The sequence below is a fragment of the Numenius arquata genome, chromosome 1, assembly GCF_964106895.1.
Source record: "Numenius arquata chromosome 1, bNumArq3.hap1.1, whole genome shotgun sequence".
In the NCBI taxonomy this organism is placed as follows: domain Eukaryota; kingdom Metazoa; phylum Chordata; class Aves; order Charadriiformes; family Scolopacidae; genus Numenius; species Numenius arquata.
This window is the reverse complement of record NC_133576.1, coordinates 54,099,198-54,112,659: the sequence shown is the minus strand read 5'-3', so window position 1 is coordinate 54,112,659 and position 13,462 is coordinate 54,099,198. Positions and strand designations below refer to the sequence as shown.

The following is a 13,462-nucleotide window of genomic DNA, read 5'->3' as shown; positions in this document are numbered from 1 at the left end:
CATTGTCTTCTACGTCAGAGACCTTACTTAATGAGACAAACTGAATCAAAAAATATTTACCTATCTGAATTATAGCTCCTAATGCCACTTAGGTGTTTAAAATATACCTTTGTTACTCTAAATAATTAAATTACTGAATTAATGTTTCAATTAACTAATCAATTGACAGTAAATATGCAGTAGAAACATTAAGGAATTTTTAATTTAATTATTTATATTCCTTCTGCTTCCTGCACAGTGTAGCCTGGTTACACCCTTCATTTAATTTATTTTCTATTTTTTAGTATTTAATAACTTATTACAATAGTTATGATACACAGTAGATAAAATGAACACAATAGATACAATTTAATACTGAATCTGAATACCAACATTAAAATTTTTAAATCTATAAAATGCATAGATATAAGGAAAATAAAGTTTTTCAAAAGCAGGGAGAAACTTCTTTAAGAAAATACAGAGCACAGCCACCTATTTTTTCTGTAGGAATACCATGTTCCAATTTAATTACAAGATACTGGTTAAGAAATATGTATGTCTTGATAGAAAGATGAGCAAGAGTATCTTGCTGCACCTGGACTATTGAAAGTCATCTTTGTCTTGAAACCCAGGGCTGTTTCAAGCCCTTCAAACCAGTTATTCTAGAAAATATAATTTAGACTGCTAATGTCATCATCCAGAATTCACCCCAAAGCACCTCATGACTGTCGTAGGATGGAGGGAAGTCACAGGAACTAACCTGGAGCATGTGCATCTTCACTTCCATTGAGGTCCTTCCAACCCAAGAAACATTGCCTGTGAATTTGATATCGCAGTCCGGATATATAATCTTCTTGCACAAATCTGCATGACAAACGTTAGAGGTTACTGGAGACGTCTAATATAAGAAAGACTGGATTCTCCAAGACCTTTTTCTGTAGGTGGCAACACACACAAAGACAACCCAGAAAAGAGAGCTGTTGCAATGGATGATACTGTCAACCTGCAGTTTTTGCCTTATCAGACTTCTAAAGCCAGAACAGGAGGACACAGTAAGCATATAAGTGGCAGATGGATAGCAGACCCACAGAGGTGTTTAGCAGAACATGTGACACAAGCAAGGTCCAGCTCCATCAGAACAAACTTTGTTCCATAATGAAGCTAAGAAATTCATGTGCCAAAATAAAACCAAACACTGAAGTGCAGGAAGCATGAAAGTCATATTTTGAAATGAAGGGAAATATGAAATGCTGAAAAGCATCTACAAAATCCTCTTCCCTTCTGCCTTCAACGAAAGCCACCGTAATCAGAGTTCAAAGCCAAAACAAGATGAAGCGAACCATACAGGAGAGGGAAGAAGGTATCCTCAGTAACAACCATGGGAAGGCAGTAGCTGCTGAAAGAGTAAGACAAACAGATGAAACCATTCCTACTGATCAAATTGCCACTTACTGATTTTATCCACCAGAGCTGTAACTATTGATAAGGGAGACCTTGGCTGCGTTTCCTGCTTGGTGTGAGTGTAGCAAGTTAGAACTGTGGAGAGACCAAAAATGAGAGTCAGCTCTCAGTTGTCCCATACTTTAACAAAAACTTTAGCGGAGCAGATCAAAGCCGTCTTTGTGAAGCATGAGAAGTACCTACAAAACGAAAGTATCATGTTGTAGGAGTGCACACAACTTCCACATTTTCATGTATGTAACTCACAGGACTGCTATAAAGAAAACAGTGATTCAACCGCTGTCTCGGCTACAACCATATTTACTTACTACAAAGATAAATTTAGCTGAGCACTTTAAATCAACCCATTGCTTCTCTGCTTCCAAACCCACTTAATCTATTCCCTTTACCCCTACAGCCCACCATCTCAGATCCTTTCTACCTCCTGTTTTGATTTCATGTAGGTTGTCCAAGAATACATGCTATCTGGGGACCTATTTTCAAACACTGAGTCCTTTAAAGATGTGCAGATTAGATAAACTGTGCCTTACAGGCATGAAAGTATAGTCAGAGGTATTTATCACACTGTAATTACTACTAGCCAAAGTACTATTTAAATTAATTAGCTCTGCTCAGCACATTCAAGTAAACAGACTCCTTAGAGTAACACAAGGCTGCAAAGACCTTTTTTCTAATACTCAGCCGATTTTCACTCAACGCAGGTTTCCATAATCAAAAGTTTCTACTTAATGAGATATGAGAGAAGGAAGATCTCTGTCCTTCTGGGTAGTCTGAGATTTTTTTCCCCTAAAATTACTAAAGTCACAATTCCAAAAACCGTTACGCCTATCAAGTCATGCCATCAATATGATTAGTAAAAATCTGAATGGGATTTATCAGAATCCTATTGCCAAAGACAAAATACTAGAAGTCAATCAGACCTTTATGTAGTACATATGATGCTGAGATCACATGAGGACAAAACAGTACATTTTCCTGTGAAAACTGCTGACCACCATCCTGAATATTGTATAATTGGGACAGAATCTTGATTGACCCAAAACAGTACATCCCCAGTGGAAGTGACTGAAGCCCAGTATGACTACAAACAAGGCAAAGACAGGAAAAACCCATGGTCTTCACAAATTTCCAGGGAAAATAAGCAAGGCACAGGATGAAAAACAGGCCCATCTCATTTACTAATGGAGAGTAGCCAATAGTTTCAAGTCTCCTTTTCTAATTCAGGACAGGTACTGAAGCCACTATCTTCCACATCCCAGAAAGAAACATAAATCATCTCACTATTTTGTCTCTCCTTGACAGAGAGGTGACTTGCATTCGCTTGTTTCTCCGCCTCCCTCAGTTTTGTCCATCTGGACCCACAGAATGTCTTTCTTTTCTACCAAAAAAAAATGTTCCATTCAGAACTTCCCCTTAATTATTATTTGTCCAAAACATCCATCAAAATGCTCCCAATCAGCTACAGACGTTTGATGAAGGAAGTCACCTGGTGACATTTTAAGAGACAAGCATCTCCAAGTTATATTAACAACCTAGCAATTATTTTAGCTGCAAAACAAAAGTCAAAGATCTTGAACTTCTAAAGATCATGAATAAATGAAAAGGAGAAAAAAAAAAAAAAACTAAGAAAGCCAACTCATTAAATAGCTGAGTTGTTTCTACCCTTAACATCAATTCAGAGACAAAACCCAAGAACCTACACCAGGTGTTTTTCATTTGTTCTCAATGGACAAATTCTGTCCTTTCCAGCATATACTCTCTTTTCCCCAAAGGAAAGATTAAAATACTTGCCACTCACTATCTGTTGGGTTTTATGTGTTGTTTTTTAGGGTATTTTTAAGAGGAAAAAAAATTATTTTTTTTTAATTTGAAATAGCACTCTGCAAATTTTCTCTGATTTAACACTCAATGCAGATTCATAACCTAGGATCATTTCTCAGTAAATTATTCTTGTAGCACGTCCTTTACAAAATTGGCAGAGGTCAGAAGCTGAAGCTGAGCAATTTGGCTACTGTCTGTTCTTTATCATCCTTCTTTCTCTTTCAGCATCAGTATCTTTTCTTCTTTTCCTTCCCCTTCGAGACAGTATATTGACATGATTCCCCCTCTGAGGTGGTATTATATTATACCAAACACCACTCAACAGTACTCAAACTCACTCTGTCTGCATTACTTGTGCATTCCTTACAAGAGCATAGATACATACCTCCTAAACTGTCAAGATCTTCAAGGATCCTTCCAAACCTGTAAGATACAGGGGGGTTTGACAATTAACTACCTACATCCACAGTAAATGAAAGTTAACACTTTCCTGTGTGTGCTTTCTTACCTTACACTGTTGTGTACATTCAGATACTTTTCTCTTATTTCAGGTTGACTTCCTAGAGGCAGAATAACTTCCAAGTAGCTATCTTTCATTCTTCTAGGAGGGAGATCTTCCTGCCGTTTTGCCAGTAAAGTATGAAGAGCTTTTCTTTCTTGCATTGCTTGCACGTGATCCCTGGTAAAAAAGAAAACCCAACACGCTGCCTGAAGCATGACAACAGAACTGCAACCCTAGCTAAAAGATGTCACACTGAAGATCATCAAAACGAAAACAAAAAAGTAGTGAAAATAGCAAGACCCAGTAAGCGTGCCTTGAAAAGAAAGTGAAATGCACATAATCTAAGCAAGACTACTGCAGAAAAGTTTTAAATAGTTTTGTGTACGTGTGGCAAGCACATACTTTGCACTAAAGAGATCAACAAAATTTATCTAATTCTGAATGCTATCAAAATGGTTCCCCTTGAAAAGAACAAATCAGACATAATTTGACATATGAGGTTTTGTGCATATTCATGTCTTCCATAGCCACTGTATCACAACTTTTCCTACGGTGCCAATTTTAAAGGACTGACTGTCAACTTACAATCTCTCTCAAGAAGCAAAGCAGATGTATGGTGCTGGTTAGCAATGAGAACAGAGAGAACTCATCTGCTAGGACTTGCTATCATCCATAGGTGACTTCTCCTACATCAGTTCATAAAGCATACACTAGGTCAGCAAACTAAAAGAAAGGGAAGATTAACCTATTTCACTTCCTCTTCCTACCTAGTTGTCTTACAACTATACAGGAAAGCTATAGAAATAAACAAAACGGAAAAGGGAGCACTACCCCTTCAGAGCTGCTTTTCCAGCATCACCAAGTCAGAAGGGTTACAACTCTCAGAAGGGAGTAAGGGCCACCTTATTGTCACTTTTTCCTGATCTACCATGTGGGTTCCTTGCATAAGTATCTCCAAGATAGAACAACCCTGCCCAATGTTTGTTCTTACTTGTTCCTGCCAAGTTCCCTCCCCTGAAAAGTGCAACCTGACTGAACAAAGCAACTACTTCATAACATCCCTAGGACCAATAACAAAGCACTAAAAACCGAAGGGTTAAACATGCAACAGTTTCAGTATAAAGCCAAAGAGTATGCAAAATTATTAATCCATTTCATAGAGCAAGAGAAGGCATAAAACACTGAGTGACCGAAACTTGTGGATATGTGCCATTCATCCAGTACTGCATGCTGCATTGCCGAGATCCGAGTTGTGGTGTTTAACAAAACCAATTAAAAAAAAAAAAAGAAAGAAAGAAAGAAAACAATAAAAAGAACCTTTTCACCAAAAAGAATATTTGTTTTAAGTTTTGACTTAGGATGAATTCTGAGTATTAGCCATTTAAGATGAAGCTTTTGTGGCTTGAGTTTTATTTTTGGGTGAGGAGAGGTACAAAGCAGTCTCGCTTCAACGTATTTATATTCCCTCTTTTCTTTTTTACAATTTATGGGGAAATATGAATAATCCATGATCAAAGAGAGTAAAAGTCTAGCCGTCTAGCAGAAAATTCCAGTTAGTTGTTTGTTTGTTTTAAATACGAAGTATGGTTTACCTCATCTGGGCAACATGAGTACTGCAGAGTTCAGAGAAAATAGAAAGATAACAACTCCTCCAGAGGGTTAATGTTTGAAGTTATGCCACTGCACAGAAATGGAATATACTAGATGAGCAAGGAAAGATGCAATCTCCAAGATGAGGCACCTTTATACTTTTTAAAATACTTTCTTCCAACATCTTTCAGTGAAAGGTTTAAGAGAAATTCATCAGAGAGTAAATCAGAAATTTATCCACAAACACACAGAAACCAAACAATAGAAATTCAACTATAGTCTGTTTTCACCAGTCTTATCCTGGCTCCGAGGTCAGCAGCAGAACTCTTCTTGACTTCAGCTTCAGAATGCACTCTTCATTATACAGAAATATGGGCTCAACGCAATAACGCTTTTCAACATATAAATACCGTTACACACTGCAGTACCAGTCATACAGTAGCAATACTTAATCTAAGTATTAACTAGTGCCTGCCCTAAACATTCTGAGAAATGACATTACTTATTTCTGAAATAGCCACAACTCTACCCAGACTACAATTAGCAGTGAACAGATTAATAATTTTAGTTACCATTTAAGTACAAAACCAGAATAAATATATAAGCAAGATATTTCCTTCTAATACAAAATAGCACTGGCCTTTACATGAGAAATTATGAACCAAAGTTTCCTTTTAGCAAAATTAATGGCCAAAGGCATTTCTCCCCTCTCCCAGCAATCCAGATTTATGCGCATCAGTCCTTCCCTAGTTCCCATTTTGGGACCCCTATCAAGCTATTCTCTTAGGTTTGTCCTCTACAGTCATTCTGTGGTCTAATTCAATTAAAGCAGTGGCTGTACAGTTTCCACACGTATCAACTCTTTGTCACTCTATTTTAAAAGTGGAATCTCAAAGGCTACGTGATCCGTGTCCTCCAAACTTCCCCATATTAAGCCCATCATTCTCAAGCACTCCCAGCTATGGGCTTCCCACCTTTACTTCTTCCTGGCAGTTGAAGTACACAGTACTCTACAAACTATTCCGGCTGTATTTTACATAGCACAAGAGACATACCTATCTAAGAAAAACACTGCTGTGCTGATCCTGGCTTCAGTCTGCTCTCCTTCCAGGGTGGGGACAGTGGGGGGAAGACAAATGCATGGAAGATCAGGCTTGACCAGAACCCTCTCAAATCTCAATCTTCAAGTGGTATTTCCATATGGTCTGCTTCCTCCCCAGCCATTCTGGGCTGCAGGAAAGCTTTTTTTTAAAATTGATTTTCAGCCCTTTTCAGCTGATCTACAAAAAATTTCAAGGCCCCTCATGCTTAGACATCAGTATTACTAAGCACATATCAGCTTCCCAGATTCAGACATTTTCTTTAGCGTGCCTATAATCCTGTTCAGACAAACCTAGTCAGAAGGCCTCGACACATCAGACACTCCACTCAGGCAAGCCTCTCCCATTTCCCACCAGTGCACAAAGTGTGAAACAAGAGCTCAGCAAACACAGCCATAAGAAAATCAACAATCAATACAATAAATATAAGACCAACCAAAGAGCAATAAATAATTTCTCCAGACTGCTATACTGAGTTATTCAGAATTGTTAACAGTAGAGGATTATAGTCAAGTCTGGTTTATTCAATGTAATGGAGGGGGAGGAAGGTAACTGGCATAAAGCCAAAACATCAATGATTTAAGCTGTATGTAAATTAATCTAAAATTAAGTTACAGCAGAGAAAATAAATGCCCAAGATGTTCCTGAGTAAGGAGATGTGGGAGACTGGCTAGCTGAGAAGGGTCTCGTAGACATGGTCCAGCTGGCTGAGTGAGAGCTTGGGAAACATCGGACTCAGCTCCTGTAACTGCTGAGCTGGCAAGGACACCCTGTCCTTGACTGTAACTGTTGTATGATAACAGGGAGATTGCAGCTGCTCAGGCATGGGAAAAGAGGATGAAAGTAACTGTAAAGAAGGAACTAAGGGCGGGGTTGAAGTTTGGAGGACAGGCCAATCAGAAAGATGTATTGCAGAATATGTATTAGCTAATTATAACGAAGCATAAAAGACGGCTGTACTATTCAATAAACGAAGCTTGCTGATCACTCATATTGTCTCTGTCTTCCCTCCATCGCGACAAATGGCGTCCGAACAGGGACCCTAGAGAGGGCTGAACCTGCGAGCCACGAGTCTACGGAGCCTGGATACCAGTCCTGAAAGCAGCAGAGGAGACGAAAGGGACGGATCCCCGCGCCCGGGAGCACCTACAGAGGGTCCTGGCGAAAGGGGCTAATCCCCGCACCCGGGAGCACCTACAGAGGGTCCCACCGGCCACGCGCCGCCGAGGTCTTGCAAAGGCTGTAACAGCGCTGATGAAGGTATGAATAGACAAGCGGCGTGCCTGGGTACCGGTCCTGAAAGCAGCGCAGGAGGCGAAAGGGATTAAGGGATTGATCCCCGCGCCCGGGAGCACCTATAGAGGGTCCCGCCAGCCACACACCGCCGAGGTCTTGCAAAGGCTGCAACAGCGCTGACGAAGGTATGAATAGACAAGCGGCGTATGATTTGCTCAAATGCTTTTTAGAAAAGCGGAGCATTCAGGGTATAGATAACGAAGGTATGGATAGACAAGCGGCGTACGATTTGCTCAAATGCTTTTTAGAAAAGCGGAGCGTTCAGGGTATAGATTGTAAGAGGGAGTTGCCTGGGTTATTAGCGTATGGAGTAGTGAGAGGTTGCTTTGATAATCCAGATACGGTTTTTGAACACGAGGAATGGCATAAATATGGGGATAAATTGCTTGACGAAGTTATATGCGATAATAAAACAGCCAAAAAGTTGATAAAGCCGTGGTGGGCAGTTGCTAACGCTCTGTTGCAACACCGAGCTGAGCAAAGAGCCGCTGCCGCAGCCTCCGAAAGGTTGGGAGTGTCGACCGGGGCTACAGCTGTCCCGCAGCAGGGGGGCTCTGGCTCTCCCTCAGGCTGCCCATTGCCTCCCTCAGCACGTACGCTAACGGTTCCACAGGGAGCGGCGGGGACATGGAACCACCCGCCTTTCCCCCCGCCCCCTCCAGAGCCCCCGGCCCCCCCGTTAGGGGATGAGGAGGCAGGCGAGGGAATGGAGTGTAAAAATCCAGTGGAGAGTAGGGAAGGTACGAATCCCTTTACGGGGGGTTTGCAAGTCGCCCAAGAAAGGCAGAAAACGTGGCGGCAGATAGCAGAGAGTGCTATGCTTGAGGGTGACCGAGAGTTTGCCGTGAGTGTTATACATGAAGCCTTCCTGGCCACGTACTCGCAGCCAGATGCACAAGGGAACGTCACGGTTTCGATTACGAACTTGGATTGGAAACTATTAACTCAGCTGCGAGCCACGGTGAATGAGTCGGGACTGAAAGGGGAACCTACAAGGCAAATGTTGGACTATATTTGGGGTACTAATATCTTACTCCCGAGCAATATACGTAGTATAATGAGGCTGATCCTGACCCAACATCAGCAGCTATTATTTAACGCCCACTGGCAGGCTGCCTGTCAGGAGTCAGTAGCGGTGGTTAGAGCACCAGGGGACCCGCTACACGGGGTCACTCTCCAGGAGTTGATGGGTCTAGGGCCTTATTTTCAAACAGAAGCACAAGCGTTGATGGGGCCAGATAAGGCAAAGGAAGCAATGAGATTAGCTAGACAAGCTCTCGACCGCATAAGAGAGCCCGGAGGAATCCCTTCATATATGGGTATTAAGCAAGGAAGAGAAGAGCCATTTGGTTTGTTTATCGATCGAGTAGCAAACGCCATACAGGCGGCCGGGGTGCCCGATTATCTCAAAGGCACTATACTAAAGCAGTGTGCTATACAAAATAGTAATCCGGCCACGCGTAACATCTTGGCTACATTGCCAGGGACATGGACCATCGAGGAAGGACTAGAAAGAATGGCACAGGTACCAGTGGGACCACAGGCAATGTTAGTTGAGGCAGTAAAGGAGCTAGGGAATAGTTTAAAGGAACACGCGCAGGCTACGCTGAGTCAGGTTTTAGCAGCCCTTGCTCCTTTGCAAACCTCCGCTGGGCGGTCAAATGCCCGCGGCCCACCTCGTTTGCGGTGCTTCCGTTGCGGCGTCGCCGGACACATGAGGCGGGACTGCAATGCCAACTCCGTGTGGTGCAAGAACTGTCGATCAGACACTCACAACGAAGCTGCCTGTCGTCGAGCTGGATCGGGAAACGGACGACCCAGCAGGAAAAGCCGCCCCGCGCCGACACAAAAAGCAGCTGCCTACCCAGCAGCGCACAACCCCTTCCTCTCCGGCCAGCCACAAGCGGAAGCCTCGGACTGGACCTGGCAACAGCAGTAGATTGCACCCTACTGGACTCAAAACCTGTCAGCATTGCTACCGGCAGACAGGGACCAATCTGTATTAACGGACGAGCGGTCGGAGCGCTACTTATAGGGCGTTCATCTGCCACTATGCTGGGACTTAATGTTTTGGTGGGACTGATTGATAAGGACTTTTACGGAGAGATTCAAATTATGGCTCAGATGCTGTTCCCACCACTTTTCGTAGCTAAAGACACTAAGGTGGCACAGTTGATTCCCCTGCCACATCTTGCGGGGGCCCTTCAACCGCTGCAGGAGCAACCTCGAGGGCAAGGTGGTTTTGGATCTACGGGACAAATGGCCTTGCTAACTATCGGCCTGCGCCAACAGCCACGACGATTGGTTACGGTGCAGTATGGCGACCAAACCATCTCACTTGTCGCACTTTTGGATACTGGTGCCGATGTTTCTATAATCAGTACACGGAAATGGCCGGCTCAATGGCCAACATACCCGACCAATGCCACAGTTGCGGGAGTAGGGGGATTGACTCTTGCTCGCAAGTCACCCCTTTTGCGATGGACTATAACGGACAATGGGTGGGTCCTGCAGAGGTGGTTTACGTAGGACGTGGTTATGTCTGTGTTTCTACTGCTACAGGTACCATCTGGGTTCCTAGCCAATGGGTGAGACCTGCTGTTGAGCACACCGGCGACCACACCTGAAGAGCTTTTGGAGGCCCCTGCTATCTGGGCCAACTAACACTGTTTGCTCCAGATATACATACCCTCAGAAATCATACTAGAAATAGACGATCTCTTTCTACCCTAGGTTCTTTATACTGATTTTGATAGCAGCACGTGTAGTACTGGGATGTGTAGTTGGGAAAGTTGAACAAGTCACCGAAAAGGTATTGCTTGCCCAAAATAAAAACGGGGGAATTGTGGGAGACTGGCTAGCTGAGAAGGGTCTCGTAGACATGGTCCAGCTGGCTGAGCGGGAGCTTGGGAAACATCGGACTCAGCTCCTGTAACTGCTGAGCTGGCAAGGACACCCTGTCCTTGACTGTAACTGTTGTACGATAACAGGGAGATTGCAGCTGCTCAGGCATGGGAAAAGAGGATGAAAGTAACTGTAAAGAAGAAACTAAGGGCGGGGTTGAAGTTTGGAGGCCAGGCCAATCAGAAAGATGTATTGCAGAATATGTATTAGCTAATTATAACGAAGCATAAAAGACGGCTGTACTATTCAATAAACGAAGCTTGCTGATCACTCATATTGAGTGTCTCTGTCTTCCCTCCGTCGCGACAAGGAGACACAGACCTCAAGCCGACAATTTTCCAAAGTGACACGGGTGCTGCCAGGCCATTCGCAATGCAGCCTGCTTCATACTGAACCAGCTCAGTTGCCTCTGAACCCAGTCCAGGACAAACCCACCAACAGATAAATGAAGAGGATAAATTTCCATTCAGACTCTACAGCTCTTAAACTTCCATCAGATTCAAAGCTAATGTGAGATTCTTGTAAGCATCAAGATCACATATTTTTTTCTTTTGGTGCTAAGTTCGTGATCCACAAAGTAACGATTCAGAAACACTGTTAGCATTACTTTTTAGCTGGATCTTTTTTCATCCCCAGTCAGTAAGCTAACATCCACTACCACAACCTTGAGCTCTCTCTGGGTTTCCCAAATAAAGTAAAACACATTTAATGTACACTGTACCTCCAGTTGGTTGATGCTCCCACTATATCCCTCAATCTGCTCCGCACTGAAAAAAAAAAAATAAAATCAAAGCAAATCAAGCTTAGTTCTGCAAGTGATAAACATGAGGTTGCCTGGTGCTAAAAGGCACAATCCTCATCCCAGAACAGGAAAATTAAGGAAATTCATGCAAATAGCAGCCCAGAAACAAAAGTTTGGCCAAATTCACTGATGCTGTTAGTAGGCATATCACAATAATGGATTGAGTAACATGATTCTGTAGCTTATTGTGTACAGCCAACAAAGAATGCATCTCGAGTGTTTGTTAATGCAATCAAACACCTGCAATGCTAATTAGCAATCAAAAGAAACAGCTGATCAAGACCAGATTGAGGAATTTTGATGTGAAAATATTTGAGCCTAAACACAAACAAAGTATTGAGATAACACAGATCAGAAAGTCATAAAAGAACATAAAAAGGAACAGTACAGCTGGGAGAGAGGGAATGAGGAGAGTACTTGTTAATTAGTCCCACCCATGAAGGGCAGGTAATGTCAGCAGAGTGGCTGTTGCCCACAGGGTTTGGTAGTCTAAATTTTTAGCAGCCTCCAAGAACACAGTGTTAAGACACTGAAGACAGGCCTATAAAATTGCTTCCAGCACTGTTTGCACTATCAGAGTTAACACCAGCTCTGCGCAAGTTTTTTCTAATTTTCAAGAATAAGCTGCATAAGCAGTTTTTCTACTCTTTCCTCAGATGAGGCAATATATTAAGTATGCTAAGGTCCCACCAAATCTATCAAACTACTCCAGCACTGTTAGGCAGATGAATGTATGCCACTTCAACAGATTTGAAACCAAGCAGCGACAATTCCCACTCTCAGAACAGAAGGAAGTTGAGAGTTGTATAGTAGGGATTCCTTGCTTATTTACAAAGATTTTTATACAAAGGGGCTCAAATATTAGGACAAAATACTTAGGGACACATCAAGGGTGGACGACCAAAAAAAAATCCAAAATCTTATGGAGAAACAGAAAGAGGGCTGCTGGTGACTCACGAGCTGATCCTTAATATTTTTAGGTTATCAGACATCATCAGGCTTGGCACTTTTCTAGCTAAATGCCCAGTCAGAGTATTCATAGTGATCAGCAGCTGTCCTGTGAAGCCTGGAGTGAGCAGAGCCTGATTTCCTAGGTATTTAAATCACATACCTCTCTCAGCCAGATCCACCCAAGTCCTCCACCACCCCTAACCTCCCTTTCTTGTTCCTTCCCCTGCAAGACCCTCAACTCCCATCCCTACACCCCCAGCCTGCTTCTGTTTTGCCTGCCCTCCAGACAAGCACCAGCATGAGCTACGGTTAGCCTGGAGCTACACAAGGCTGACTGCCAGCCAGCACATAGATCCCAGGTACTCGCCAACTGCCAGCAACACCATGGTCCGTGGCTGACCCCAGTACTAGCTCTGGCACCTTAATGAACCTCTGATTCTGAAGCCAATTTTCACAGTTTGTGGAAACACAATTCTCTTTGAGATTTGCGCTCATCTATTTTGGCTGACATCAAGCAACAAGAGAGGGGCAAGAAGATAGGCAGACAAAGACACAAACAGATTGCTTAGGCCTCATTTCTTTAGGAAATTAGTTTAAAAACATGATTTGAAATTAGAAGAGTTCCACTACTAATTCTATGAACAAAAAAATTTCAGTAGAAGTAATTGATTGAAAATCTTAGAGTTGCTTTATTTTGTATTCATTTTGCCTTAAGAAGCACTGGGCTTGTTTACAGAATAGGTACTACTTTCCTGTTACTCAATACTCCACCTGTGAAGCTGCCATAGCATGCATTGGATCAACAACAGTGTTAGCAGAAACACTGTTACAGCTTCTAGAACACAAAACCTCAATTTTTCAACAGTGTGCAGACTGTGCTGGGATGGAGGGGGAATAAACAGCACTTCCTCTTTGTTTAAACTAATCACAGAGTTCATCTTCCTTTTCAACTCTAAGGAGGTAAAAAGCTCTGAAAAAAAAATCTCAGGTTCAAACCTGCAAACACGTATATACGCTGTTAGTCCCATTTAATACTTTTGATTTCAAGTTTAGGCA

General features: G+C 42.6%; 1 protein-coding gene across 2 annotated transcripts in view; it reads right to left on the bottom strand.

Annotated features, from left to right (window-relative positions):
* The window catches only part of ACOT9 (acyl-CoA thioesterase 9), a 29,136-nt gene that overhangs the window by 10,764 nt on the left and 4,910 nt on the right, over nucleotides 1–13,462 (bottom strand). For both annotated transcript variants that reach the window (XM_074147451.1, XM_074147459.1), the window contains 5 exons: nucleotides 11,375–11,420; nucleotides 3,770–3,940; nucleotides 3,647–3,684; nucleotides 1,432–1,515; nucleotides 740–843 (listed from right to left, as the gene is read on the bottom strand). In XM_074147451.1, coding sequence (XP_074003552.1) covers nucleotides 740–843; nucleotides 1,432–1,515; nucleotides 3,647–3,684; nucleotides 3,770–3,940; nucleotides 11,375–11,420 — 443 coding nt within the window. The remainder of the gene's footprint in view (nucleotides 1–739; nucleotides 844–1,431; nucleotides 1,516–3,646; nucleotides 3,685–3,769; nucleotides 3,941–11,374; nucleotides 11,421–13,462) is intronic.